We start from the raw sequence: 14,984 nt of genomic DNA on the forward strand, positions 1-14,984 counted from the left end.
GTTTCCATGCAGCTTGCAGACATTTCACTTGTGACTGTTCCTTTTAATTTCTGTTTGTCTAGCTTCCTCATCTTTGTGTAGTTCTCCTTTTGAAGTTAAATGCTACTATGGTGGCCTAAGTTCCCATATTGGTGCACATAACAAAATTCATTCTGCACATGGGTGGGAAAAATTAGAGAGAACACTGGTGGTGGCATTCAGTATTTCTCCTCCATCCCGCCCCCCAAAAAACTATGTTAAATTTAATTATGTTACAGTTGCTATTATTGAGCGATTCAGCTATATTCACCTCTTGGACCAGATCTTGTGTGCCACGTAGACCTAAAATCAAGAATTTGTCTCTCTCCTTGTAGGTTCCAGGATTATCTGCTCCAGAAGCAGTCATTAATGTTATCTACAAATTTTCATCTCAGCATCCCATCCTTAGGTGATATGTACCCAGTCAATAAAGGGATAGCTGAAATCCCACATTATTGAATTTTCTATTTTTATAGCCTCTCTAATCTCCCTGAGCATTTCACAACCATCACCACCAACCTGGTCAAGTGGTTGACAGTATATTCCTACTGCTATACTCTTATTATTCATGCACGGAATTTCTATCCATAGAGATTGTACAGTAGCTTGAGTCAAAATTTTTACTGTATTTGATTCTATGCTTTCTTTCACGTATATAGTGACTCCATTGCTCCTTCCCCCCATACCCTGCACAACCTACTCTGTCATTGCTATATATTTTGTACCCTGGTACTACCATGTCCCACTGATTATCATTCCATCAAGTTTCCGTGATGCCTATATCAATATTTGCATTTAACACCAGGCACTTACTACAATTCACCCATTTTAGTATTTAGACTTCTAGTGTTTGTATACAAGTATTTATACAATTTGTCAACATTAAGTTGTGGGTCTTCGTGTGATTTAATTGAATGGGACTCTTTCATTTGACTGGTTCTCCTCAATTCCGACCTGTACTTTATCAATGTCTATCCTAAGGGATGTCTCTAACCAAACAATGTGCTCCTCTGCACCTGTTGGCTTTCCTTTAGTTTAAAAAAATAATAAAAGAAATAAAAAGAATTCTCTCCCTTTTTAATTTTACATGCCAGCAATCTGGTTCCATTTTGGCTTTGATGGAGCCCATCCTTCCTGAATAGATTCCCTTTTTGCCAAAAGGTTCTCCAGTTCTTAATAAACCTAAAACCCTCCTTCCCTACATCATCATCTCTTCCATGCACTGAGACCCTGAAGTTCTGCTTGTGTAACTGGCCAAGTGCAACTGGCCAAGTGCAGGGAACTGGAAGTATTTCAAAGAATGCTGCCATGTGGGTCCTGGACTTTAATCTTACACAGCAGCCTAAATTTGGCCACCAGGACCACTCTCGTACCTTTCCCTATATTATTCGTGTCTGCATGTACCAGAACCACTGGCTCTTCCCCAGACCTGCACATAAGTCTGTCTAGAGGTCTTGAGAGATCTGCAACTTAAGGTTATATCTAAACTAGCGCTTTTGTTGGCAAAACTTTTGTTGGTCTGGGGTATGAAAAAAAACAAAAAACAAACAAACCACCCCGACCAACAAAAGCGCCGGCGTGGACAGCACGATGCGGTGGGAGAGCGCTTCCCACCAATATAGTTACCAACGCTCATTGGGGGTGGTTTAATTATGCCAGTGGGAGAGCTCTCTCCCGCCCACCGGTATAGAGCGGCTACACATGAGACCTTACAGCGGCACAGCTCGACCGGTACAGTTGTGCTTCTGTAAGGTCTGTAGCATAGACATAGCTTAAGTCTCCATTTTTAAAATTTTTTTTTGGAGTGAGAAAAAACAGAATGAGAACCTCTTCCTCCTTCCCCTCCCCCCAGACTACTGAGGTTCTTCTATGCTAAATATTTCCCATTTAAAGAAACAGCTACTGTGACAGTTTGGTGGATGTATCTGTGTCAACTGAAATTCCATTTTGGCTTTGTGAAAGCCATGTTGTATCACAACTTCCATTTTCAATGTAACTTTATGGTGGCTGTGAGCATTCCTTGTGCAGCAGGAACTTCCTACCCAATGTGTCTGGGAAACTGTTACAGCACAATCAAGGGCCATCAACCTTGAATGGCTCTACCTCGGTGGAACAGTGAGTATGGCAGCAGGGCCATGGACGCTGAAGAACTCTGCCCCAAATCTGAAGGGGTTGCAACATGGAAATTCCCCAAGCAGCAGCACAGAAAGGAGTCAGAGACAGGAGCGATCTCTATGCAAAGCAGGCCATTTCACTGCCAGAAGGCCACGTACTGGGCAAGAAGGCTGGAAGAGTTGCATGGTTTAAAGGACTCACAGAGGCAGTAATGTCACAAAGGACTGCATTCAGGAGTGGTGTTGTTTTGCCATACTCTTAAAGAGTAAAGAATTTGTATGTATATTAAATTCTTTTGCCAAGTGGTTTCTTGCTTTACTCTCCTGCCACGCTGTGCTGGGGTGTTACCAGAAAACCAGAGCTCCTACAGCCAGGTGGACTCTGGAGGGGAACATGTCTAAGCAGCTGGGGGAGAGGGGAGTCAGGATGGCTGATACATTTGTTCCAGGATCTAGGCAGCTGGACTTTGGGTCTCATTGCCGTAGAAGACTCAGAAGCACACAGAGAGCAGGCTTGGAACTGGTTGTAAGCAGCTACTTTTAAACAATGTTTTAAGTAAGGATAAGCAGCACAGAGTGAACTTTGATTACAGTAGCACCTACAGACCTCAAAAATTGGGGCTTCCATTGTACCCTTAGGGACTGTACAATCGCATAGTAAGGTTACTGAAAATCTCAATCCTAATCAGGCAAGACAAAAGGCAGGAAGGGAGAGAGGCACAGAGAGGTGAAGTAACTTGCTCAAGTTCACAGCAGTTTGTGTCAGAGCTGAGAACAGATCCCAGGTTGTCTCCTGTGTCCCAGACAGAGACATCCTTCTGTACCAGGCTGCCCCTTGATTGGACTGCATTGTCAGCCTCTAAACCTCAATGATCCATGGCAATTGCACTTCATTCCATATGGATCAGACGATACCCAAAAGAAGAAGGAAAAACAGAAACTCTCAGGCCTCCTCTCAACTGTGATGCTTTAAAGATGGTGCAGACGTTGACAAATTTGAAGGATCACATGTCTGCCTATCTTGTTTTCCTTTATGCTATCATCTATACTGTTGATTCCTAGTAGGTAGTGACTTAAGATGATGATGCTGCAGACAAATGGCCAGTCCTTTTAACTTTGTCAGCTTCACACCATCACCCACATCGGCAGTCTCTTTCATAACTTTCCTCTGAATGTTTGAGCCCACAGCCGTGACTCACGCAGCCCCAATCGGTAGTGCTCTTCTAGATGGTTCTAAGCTTGTTGCAATGGGGGTATTCACGACTCATGGAAGCAGTTCTTGAGTAATTTATTTTTAAAATGTGCGACGTCAAGGTAAACAGATGGATCCCTTTGCCACCAACTTTGATGTGAAATTAGGTTCAGCCTGTTTTTGAGAGAGGTGGCTACGGAAACAGGAGATGCCTCCTCTTTTACTTCTAGTTGCAAATATAATAGTACCACAAAGCAGAGCCCTGCGGGGAATTATTTCTTAATCCTGCTTCCATCCTGTCCTGCAATATCCACTCCCACCTGTTCCCACATTGTTCTTGAATTTTTATCCTGCTCCCACTACTATGGCAGCAGGTTCTGCGGGACTCCAGTCCCAACAAAGGGCTCTACCATAAAGGCAAGCAACACTAGAGAAAAGTAAGTTATTGAATGGTATAAAAGTGTAAGTGGAGCTCTGGAGGGACTGTTCCAAGTAGGAGACAGACAGACAGACAGACAGACAGACAATGTATGGGTCTCGCATGTTAAAGTTAAAATAACTTGATAAAGAGGACATTCTGGTCCCTCCGCTCATTAAGTTACCACTGCAATCAGAATTAAGTGTTTAATTACACTGCATTATCTGGAGTCTTTTTACTGACCTGTGGAACATTTCTATACTGACTCATTCTTTACATAGCTATTTACAACACTTTCATTATAAATTTAGTCACGCTTAGTTGTTTCCTTTTTATAAACGCACCGATGTGCGCTCTTTTGGCCTTTGGCTTTATATTTGACTACTTTCAGTACGAGCCAAAAATGCACGCGGCCAAAGGGTTTTATACAAGATTTTAGATTGTAAGCTGTTTGGGACAGGGCTTTTCTTTATGTGCGTATAGTACCTACTGCCAGGAGTCCTGGCCTTAGTTGGGGCCTACAAATAAATAAGGGATCTATAGTGCTGAACTCCCGACTGGTTGTGATGACAACTGAAAGCACTCAGGTTTTTGTAGGATCAGGAATCCTTCAACTCTTAAAATGGACTTATGAAGGCTCCTTACAAAACATCCAAGTAAAAAATTTGGCCCGGGAGGGGGGAGAAACTGGACAATGGAGAAATCACTCAAATTAAATGTGATTTACCATGGTAACTGGGGTTCTTAAAGAATTTTGCTTCTGTGGGTTCACAGTGGTGGGATATGGCCCCAACTCTACTCCTGTCAAACTTGTGGTGTCTGCACCAGTGCCCTCTCATAGCACTGAGCAGCTGGGGTAAGATTATGTAATGGCTGTGTTGCCCCAACCACTCTAGCAAGACTAAAGAATACAGAAGACATGATGGGACTAGACAGAGGCAACACTCCGAGAGCCACTAATTAAGAATAACAGATTCTTTGAAGGAGACTATTTTCCCCATAGGAAGTCTAGCACAGAGTACAATTCTAGCAATTCAGGAAGGTGTGCTGACAAGTTCTAGTTTACACAAAGATAATAGAACTGCTCTCTGAAAGTGGGCTCTCAAGTCAGGAGAGTAATGCTGTGTAAGTCTGTATACAAAACAGGTAACAGCCCAACAGACTGCTATGATAGACATGTTATGAGGTGGGCATTCAATACTGCCTTGCCCTAGAAGTGTAAATTCGAATGTCATGAGGTAGACACCCAAGCCCAAAGCATAGTCTAGTCCTATACAGGGACTGACTGACTGAAGTGTAAAGAAAACTGCTATGCCCTTTAGACAGAGACAGTCTTGTGGATTTCCTCACTGACTTAGTCAAATAAAAACTCAAAAACCTTTTGACATTTGGGGCATATGTAGAGTCATTTCCTTTATGTGAGAATGAAATTTTGGAAACTCCACAAGATTAATGGTCTGATTCAGGTAATATTTCATAAAACAAGGATGGTCATTGAGGCACTAGCCTGGGACTATGAATTGAACTTGGTCTCCTCAGCTCTGTCACAGACTGTGTGACCTTGAACAAGTCATTTAACCTGTGCTTCAGTAAAATGGGGGTAATAGTACCTGCCCACCTCAAAAGGAGTGCTATCAGAAGAACAAGTGCCTAAACAGAATTCAAACACCACACCTGTGATAAATCGGGGATGAGGAAAGTCTGCAACTCATTCTTCTCAAGTGTAAGTGCAAATGAAAATAGAGGTAGAATGATAAATATTCACCTACAAGGTAAACACCTGAACTGGCACTCATCAACCTTGTCGGCACCAGCTGGGGTCCCATTGTATAACACCAATACAATTCTTTGACCAATGGGAAGACTAGATCTCTACAGTCATCCCACCACCAAAAGATGCCTGAAAACAGAGCTGTCCACTGGCAGACGATATGCTGAAGTGAGAGATAGCCTTTTGTAGTCTTACCTCAAGGGTGAGACTTTCAAATCCATTAAGTTGTCCATAATACTGGATATGGAGGTAGAATGTAGATACGGGTCTATTTAGAAAAAGCCTTTTCCATTTCTAAGTGTAAAAACTTCAATGAAGATTATTTTCTAGACTACAGCAGAATTTTCTGCACTTTTATAAGACACGTCAGGTCAGAAGTAATTACATGTCCCATGATTCAAACAGCAAGACAAAGCAATTCCAGACTGGGATGGAAGGCAAGACAGCAGGTCTGAAGATAATGGTAAGTAATACTGAGGCTCCACAAAAATATCTGTAATAATTACATTTGGTCCATGTTGCAGCAACCAGTATAACTCAGGCTCAGCCTATCTTTATGACCAGTGGTGGAATGAACACACAATCAGCTAAGGACATGCACTGAGGCTCATCACAAAGAGGGCTATGATGCACGGACCTATTTCTTGAACAGTAGGCCCATCTGTTTAATCCATCAACTGTGATGTTCCTGAAGCCTATGAATGGCTACTGTGTTCTCTTTGCCTTCCAGACTGAGAAATAGGGGATGTCAGCAATCCCATAAAGCCAGTGTCTCCTGTTAGAGTTGCACCTCCTTTTTTGTTCATGTAATATACAGTGGTAGTTCTATTTGTTAGCATTTGAACAATGCAGCCATTGATCAGCGGCAGAGATTTGAGAGTTCACTTTATAACTTTCAGCTCCTGGACACTGTGGAACTTAGCCTCCCACACATTCCACCAACCCTAAATGGTCAGCCTCCGGTGACGGGATCCTCAACCAAGAAACATCTGTTAAAATTACAATAGTTGGGGATGGAATACCGAAACACTCAGCTTGGAGACAAACTGAAGAATAATCAACATAGCTCCAATGTCATCCATATTTGGAGTGAAATTTATTGCTAACTAACCCTGCAAACTTGAAATAAGATTTAATAAAGGTGTCTCACATGAGGAAGGGCCATCTACTCCATTAGTCTGAGGTAAGAGCTCACTGATTTTAGATTAAGCTCTCAGTGGAAGATACATTCAGGGACACTTAAGCTTTATTCTGGAAGAAATGTCTTGGCCCTAGGATGGTCCATGCTTGCCCTTCTGAAAAGTTATTTGGGTAGGTACAGGGCCCCATTCAACTATCAATACGTTATAAATCTGCAGACTGCAACAGTCTGCAAGTCTCGAGAGGAGACGAGTGGCAACCAGTGCGAGGCACTCTGAAAACACCTTTGGCCCAAAAGAAAAGCCAGATAGCAACACCTTTTATTATTTGTATTACTGTAGCACCAAGGAGCCCTACTCGCAGACCAGGACCCCACTGTACAGCGCCTAGCACCAACAGAACAAAGATGCCCCAAAGAACTTGCAATCTATTTATAAAGATCATCTTCCACATAAAAATGGAGGTATTTTCTGTGAGTCACTCCAATAACTATATGAAAGTAGGCACCTTTAAGCCAAGAGCGTTAATTTAATCTGGAGGGAAAAGGCAGGAAACAATGGAAGTTAACCTGAACTGCCTAATGAAGTAGGTCAGTTTTTGGAGGCCAACTGTGGGAAGACGACCGTCTCAATATGCACCCGATTGCCCAAGCAAGAAAATCGAGACACCTCCCATGTATCCCTTTAGGTCAGAAGGCCCAACTGTCAAAACTGTCAGCTGTCCTCCCAACAGCCATGACAGTACTGATATGTTTTCAATTCAAACCCCTATAATGCATAACTTCCAAGTTGTCAGTGCCAAAAAAGGGATACTGCCCTCTTACATTTGAGGGCAGCAGAGGTTCCTGGCAGGTTTGCTGCCTAGGACACAGAGCCTCATATGAAACAGCAGTAGCATATGGTTTGTACCATTACCCTAGGAGATTAAAGTATGAAGGTGTAATGTATTATGAATTCAGGAAAAGTATATGCATGGAAAAATATGGACGGTTAAATACCTGGATAGACAGAGGATATTTGGGGAGAGCTTCCTTTTAAAGAAATATCTGAAACTTGAAATGAAGTTGAATTTTTAATGTCCTGGACTTTTAACTTTCAGGTTTTTTTTTTTTGTTTTTTTTTTAAAAAAAACCCTGAAGCTTCCAAGACCCATAAAAATTTTTTTTAAGTTGCTGATAAGTTTATAACCCAATGCCAGTTTAAAAGGTTTATGGAATCCCCTGCCCCCCCCCTCCATCATCCTCTTTTTCATTTGCACCTGGGAACTGGCCCTTGACCTTTCATCTCAATTCTTACAAAACAGGTTTTAAAAGAGAGACACCTTGCTGATCCTGCTGGAACACTGCATCTGGGGTCAGGGTCTTGCTCAGATTGTAAAGTCCATATCATCTGAGGAAACTTTCAAGATCTGGTAGTTTTGCTGATGCAGCTTATGAAATAGTTTCCCCCAGGACCAGTTAGTCCAATGTGGTTTAGAAGTACATTAGTCTGGACTTATATAGATGTTCACACATGAAAATCCACAAGATCTTTGGCAAGGAAAATCTGTACTCTTCAGGTGAGAGTTGGATGGGAAGATCTAGATGACTGTGAAAAAACATTACAATATGTTAACTACTGCAGGTGGTAAAAATGGTTCCCACTCTAACAGTGGCAACAGTTTGTTTTTAAAGCAGTAGCAGTTATGTTATTTACTTTGTCTTCACTACAGCTTTCTATCAGGGGAAGTGTATCCATGGTAGCAACAGTAGGAAGTTTTTGGAGATAAATAAGTCTACTGTAGACAAAACTTCTGTGGCTTATTTTTCCTCCTCAAACTCCTGTATGTCTGGAACTTCTGGAAAGCTTCATCCAATCTCCTTCAACCACTGCCCCCTAAACTACATTTTTGTCCTGTTTTTGTTTTTTAAATTCCCACTTCTATTAGCAATGTTGGGGGCCCAAGAAGGCAGCCCAAGTCAATGGTTTTCTGAGTTTGGCTACAGACTTATGTGACCTTGTTCAAGTTATTTAACCCAACCTTTGTCAAGCCAGTCAGCAGCTTGCTATCCCCCTTTCCTTTCTGCCAGTGCTCAAAAGGCCTCTCTACACTGTGGAAAACTTACGGGTTTCAGAATTTATAAGGAAAATTCTGCATGAATTGTTTTGGAAAAAATGCATGAATTCATTGGAACAAATGGTTTATACCTTCCTCTAAGTGTTTTCCAATGGGACGTGAATGCTTGCAGCAGGAAGACTAGGACTGAAACGTATACGGCTATGTCACTAAGGCCACATCTAAACTAGGGGTGCTAGAGAGGCATAGTATGCTGCCATAGCTATGCTGCTATAACCCCGTTGTGCAGATACAAACTACAACAACTGGAGGGGTTCTTCTGTCACTGTACAAACACCGGCTCCCTGAGCTATGGGAGCTAGGTCGACTTAAATGTTCTTCCACCAACCCAGCTGCACCCACACCAGGGATTAGATTGGTTTAAACTATGGTGCTCAGCGGTGTTGATTTTTCAAGCCCCAAGCACAGTAGCAATCTTGACCTGTTTTAAGTCTAGACCAGGCCTGAAGTAGCAACCCTCAGTGAAGCGTTGTCTACACGAGAAGTGCACATTTGCAATTTACACATCAACAGAACTTCTGTAATTTGCACTAGTGCAGGGTGTCCACACTATGCATCCTTGCTAGTGTAAACTTGCTGAATATATCCACACAACACAGCTCCTTCAGCTTGGATTACACTTTAAAATTAGGTCAACATAGCTACAGCATTCAGAGGTGTGAATGCACACCCCGAGTGCCACCGCTAAGCCAGCCTAACCCCTGGTGTAGACCAAGCAAAGTTGACAGAAGAATGCTTCAGTTAACTTGGCTCCCGTTGCTCAGGAAAGTGGAGTTCTTACAGTGATGAAAAAATCCCTCCCATTGCTGTAGTTCCTTATCAGCGCTACAGAGTTACAGCAGCATAGCTATGGAGCCGTACTGATGCCGCTACGCTGCTCCTAACAGGGACATGGCCTCCAACTGCTCCAGTATCTATGTCAGTTCCCAGCACAAGTCCCCAAAGTGGGAGTAGCAATCCAGAAGGATAAGTGCTGTATCAATATTTTGAAGTACTGCATAAGTTGTATTTATATATTAAAAATGCTAAGTATTTTGTAAGTTTAAATATAACTGGCAAATAGAAGTCAGCTTACACCTTTTTTGCTTTGTTATGGTATATAAAGAATGCTAGCAGTCCATTCCCCCGTCCCCTGTTAAAAATTCAGCTTGGCTAAAGAACTTTTTTGTTAAGTTCCAATCACCCTAACTCTTCTTTTCAAATACACACAATAAACATGCTCTTCAGACCCCTGCGAGTCCTCCAGGAAAACTCGCACCAGATTTGACATTCCTGATATTTCAGCAATTAAACCATCAGGGAACATATTAAGAGAACACCTTCCGGGTTCTCTTTGTACATAACAGAACAAAAAATGCAAAGGGACACAAATCCAATTGTTGTAAGCTCATTCACAGGTCACCTTTAAATTGCATCAGCACTGCATAAAAATATTCTTTTTATTAAACAAAAATATTATAGAAACAGGAGATCCATGCACAGTGTTATAGAAGCTGTATTAGTTCAAAACCAGAATGCAACCAGATGATGTTCAGGAGATATGATGGGATAACCACATTCTACGGTGTAGCTGCAATGTCCTTACTGGAATGGACACAAGGCAGGCAGAATTTAGAATCAAAATTCTCTAGTACAGCGGTTCCCAAACTGTTGTGCGTGAGCTTGATGGTCTATCCATTCACCTCAACACACTTTTTTAAGAAGGCAGTACATGAACAAATCAAGTTTGGGATCACTGCTCTATCAATACATGGCTAGACTGTGTCTGTGTATGAGAACGGTTCTATTCAATAAACAGGTATTTCTAAATACAAACTTTGAAGATTCCTTTGATAAGTATACCACTTCTATACCAACTATTTGTTTAGCTATCTGAAATAGAGACTTCCTTTAATGACAGGTTTCAGAGTAACAGCCGTGTTAGTCTGTATTCGCAAAAAGAAAAGGAGTACTTGTGGCACCTTAGAGACTAACCAATTTATTTGAGCATGAGCTTTCGTGAGCTACAGCTCACTTCATCAGATCCGATGAAGTGAGCTGTAGCTCACGAAAGCTCATGCTCAAATAAATTGGTTAGTCTCTAAGGTGCCACAAGTACTCCTTTTCTTTTTTCCTTTAATGAGTTGCCAATACATTTTTAAGAAAACCAATGCTTTTATGCCAGTGTTTTTGGTAACAAAAAATAGTAATGAAAATCCTGAGTTCTCTCTTCTGCTACTTGTCCTTTTCTGAAGCCATCATTCTGTTTTTGGCATGATTTTTTCCACAGCAACTAAGTGTTATCACAAACTAAAAAGTATGATGTCAGCTGAGGAGCAAAAGGAGGCAGAGCAGATGAACACTTCAGGAACAAAGATCCTGTTTTCATGCAAACTCCATTGTGAGAGTCATTTAAAACAAAAAAAAGTACTGAAGAATACACTACAAGGAACAATCCTAAACTGGTGAAGAATAGACTGGATGGCCTAATGAGTCTCTCACATCTAATTTTTATGATTCTCTTAAAGAGAAAGAGAAATACAGAAAACAACATTTTTCAATTATGCGTGACCAAGTTTTTAGTCACTAGTGTTTATTTCCTGGAAAAGCATTTTCACTTCTGAATACTTGTTGCTCTCTCTTGGACAGGCTTTTAAAGAAAGGGTCTCAGATCTGTGTATTCGACCCTGTTGCATGGGGAAGCAAGGGACATATTCCTACTCTAATAATCTGTAAACATTTGATTTTGAAGTTTGTTAAATGAACACTTCAACTACTTATACAACAGAAATGATTAAATAAAAAAGGTATTTGCGTATAGGCTTTTCATGAACAAATAAAGAGAAAATCCTTGACCTGAACAGCTTACAGTCCAAGCAGGTAACAGACAAAGGATGGGGGAAAGTAAACCCAGTGAATGAACGGCGTTTAGAATGCATCTTTTTAGCTCCACTTATTTTGTATTATTTTAACTCACCCTTTGACTCAAACAGCAAATGTAAATAAAGTAATATAAAAAGGGAAATGGAACAGAGTGCTTTTGTTTAGGCACCTGTGTTTGATCATTTAGGCCATCCCCCTTTACAAATTAAAAAAATGCTTTTAATTTTCTTACCAGAAACACTTGTGCATGAAATGATCTTACCAACACCCCCATCTTTCTCTCACCCTGATACCACAAGAAAGTGACAATACTGAATCTGTGACATCACAAGCATGACCTTATCACGAAAGCATGATTTGAAAAACAAACATGTGACTTTGCAGTAAGATCAACAGGAAGCAAAAACTGGAGTGTGAGGACAAGAACACTTAGTCAAACATGCAACAGTTAAAAATAGCAACAAGGGAAATAACACATTTATTCCCCCCATTAAGTTTGCTCATGGTGGAAGTCTCATCTTATTTGTCTGAATGAGCATGAATGGAAGTTTGTCATAATAAAGGACTAAGCATGCAATTCTGCAAACATTCAGACAAGTGACTATCGTCATTCACATACCCACAGAAGCCAATGCGACTACTCACATGCATGTGTTTGCAGAAACTGGCCAAAAGTTAGTAAATTTCAAACTCAATTTTACCACAAATTGTATTTTAAAAAAACCCCACAACACTGAAAGCAAAACAAACTATTTTTACTCAAGCAGATTATATTGAAATGTATGGTTTAACGTTTCACACACACAAACAAGTAATCACCACTAAATGTAGGAGCCTGAACTATTCTTGCACTCAGCTCTTTATGCAGGCTTCCCAGGCCATTCCAGTCTCATGTTCTATTACACGCAAGGGCCTGTTCCCAGCAGCCCCAAGCCCCGGTTATTGTATCCCCAGACAAAAAGACAGATTGGGGGAGTTAGTTTAAGGGACTGGTTGGAGAATTTATCCCACTGACTGAGAATGAAGAGAGGCATCCATTCAGCTCATTCATGCCATTATGCAAACCTGAATAGCTGCAGCTACTAAAACTGAAAAAACCTTATCAAGTTTAACCAAGCAGTCTTTGATTCTAACAGCCTGCCCAGAAGAAGAGATTACAGCCCTATCCCTTCACAACACTACTGCTGTCTCCCTACAGTGGCTTGTGCTGGTTTATGCTCCAGCAATTGTCCATCTCCTTTCCCCTGAGATAAGCTATACTATACCCCTCCATGTCTAGTTAGTCTGTTAAGCAGACTCCAGTTTCCCATTTTAGCAGAGCTGTCCTGGGCCAGCTCAGTTCTGCCATCCTGCCCCACTGGTGCACCTAGGCTTCAGGCCACTTGACTGGTAAATTTCACTTCCCCAGAGTCCTATCCCTTTTAGTATAAATACTCACCACCACCTTGCCTGACCCAGTGATAGCTGATTGCAGTGACTCTGGCATTCTGCAAGCTTCCCCACCCCAGGCACTACTGCCCATTGCCCTGGCAGAACTTGCCCTACCAACCTACTGCTCACCCCCCACAGAGCTCATCCCACCCAACTCCCAGCCAGAACTGTGGCCCAGTCCCAACCCCTGCTCAGCTCATCCATCTGCCATGTTATTGCCTATTCTCCTGGCAAGGCTCAACCCTCACCCTGCTTCTGCTCTGGGCATATCAAGTCTCCTGGCCAAGGTTCACACCAACACACGCCCCCTCTTCAGGGGCTGGTCGCCAGCCATCTTCCGTGGAAAGCCCCCCACCTCCCAGCAGATCCTCAAATCGGCACCCACCTGGCTGGGGCGCCCACTCCCGCCCTCCAACCGCAGACCCAGAGTCCCCGGCCCCCCCCCTTGTAACATCCTCCCACGGCCCCCTGCCAGGCTGCCCACACCCCCACCCATGGCGAACACCCTCAGGGGGCTTGCCCGGGATTACCCCACCCCCAGGGAGCCTGCCCGAGCCCTTCCCAACTTCTCCGTCCCAGGCACCTCACCGGGGCCTCCCTGCCCCTGTCGGGCCACAGCCTCACCGCCGAGGCTTAGTCGGGCCTTCTCTCGCACAGCCGGGCCGGCGGCCTCCCCCCTCGCCGGCGGCCCTCTCCGCCCCCCGCAATCCTACCAAGCGGGAAGGCCTCACCCCTCGCCCGCCTCTCTCCTGCTGGCCTCGCCCAGGCCCCGTCCCCGCTCCCCTCGGGCACGACTCCCCCTTGCGCGGGCGGGACTCACCCTGACGGCCGACGATCTCGGCCACATGCTCGGAGCTGGGCACCGGGACGCACTCGGTGGTGTTGACGCTCTTCCTCCGCAGCAGCGCCGCCTGCTCCCCGTTCAGAGCCGGGGCCGCCGCCGGCCCCCCGCCTAGGCCGCCGCCGTAGGCGTGGGACAGCATCGCCGCCATCATGCCCTGGGGATCGTCCGCCCCGTACAGCACCCCGGCCACCGCCGTCTCCTGGGCATCGAAGGCGGCGGCGGGGGACAGCAGCACGGAGCCGAGCCCGGGCAGCAGCGGGTGAGGCGGCGGCGGCCCCCCCGGCGGCAGCTGTGAGGGCGAGGAAGAGGAGGACGAGGAGAGCAGCAGCGAGGCCGGGTCCTCCTCCTCCTCCTCCTCCGCCGCCAGCAGCTCCTCCTCCAGCTCCAGGTCCCCTTCGTCCTCGACCTCCTCCGCCCCGTCGGGCCCCGGCTCAGGCAGCGGGGGCAGCCCCGCCAGCCGCTCCCGGGCCTGCTGCCGGGCGGCCGCCTCCCCGCTGCCCGCTAGGCCGCGATCGTGGAGGCCCAGCCCGGCCAGGCACTCCCGCAGGAGCAGAGTGTCCGGCTGCTGGAGCAGCAGCAGCGGCGGCGGGGGCAGACGCTGGGCCTCGGCGGGCTCCTCCTGGGGGCAGGCGGCGGCGGCGGCACTGCCGCTCGGCATGGCCGGGAGCGGGGGCGGGGGGGCTCGGCTAGGTCCGGGTCCTGCTGCCGCCGCCGCGGAGCCTAGAGGGGCAGCGTCCCCTCCATGCCGCTGCCGGGGACACCGAGTGACGCGGGGCACCGGGCGCGGCCTGGGCGCTGCTGCCGCCGCCGCGCTCAGCGCTTCTTTTGTTCCATCGCTTCCCACTCCAGAAAGAGCCGCAGGCGGCGGCGAAGGCAGCTGCAGCCCCGCCCCGCCCCGCTCTCCCCGCCGAGCGATTGGACGGTGGAGCCGGTGCCGGGGCAGGCCTGGGAGAGGAGGAAAGCGCCCTCCCCCGCGGTCCCCGAGCAGGAGCAGGCGCTGATTGTTGGGGCGGCCCAGCGCTTATTGTGACGGCAACGGGGCCGGGCTGGGTCCCCCTTCCTCCGCCTCCGCCGCCGGC

General features: G+C 45.4%; 1 protein-coding gene across 1 annotated transcript in view; it reads right to left on the reverse strand.

Moving 5' to 3' along the window:
• Positions 1-14,782, reverse strand: part of MEX3C (mex-3 RNA binding family member C) — a 30,939-nt gene extending 16,157 nt beyond the window's left edge. Inside the window, exon 1 of the mRNA XM_077816680.1 lies at positions 13,882-14,782. Coding sequence (XP_077672806.1) covers positions 13,882-14,563 — 682 coding nt within the window. The 5' untranslated portion in view covers positions 14,564-14,782. The remainder of the gene's footprint in view (positions 1-13,881) is intronic.
• Between the last annotated feature and the right edge of the window lie 202 nt (positions 14,783-14,984).

This window comes from Eretmochelys imbricata, chromosome 5 (assembly GCF_965152235.1).
Source record: "Eretmochelys imbricata isolate rEreImb1 chromosome 5, rEreImb1.hap1, whole genome shotgun sequence".
Lineage (NCBI taxonomy): Eukaryota > Metazoa > Chordata > Testudines > Cheloniidae > Eretmochelys > Eretmochelys imbricata.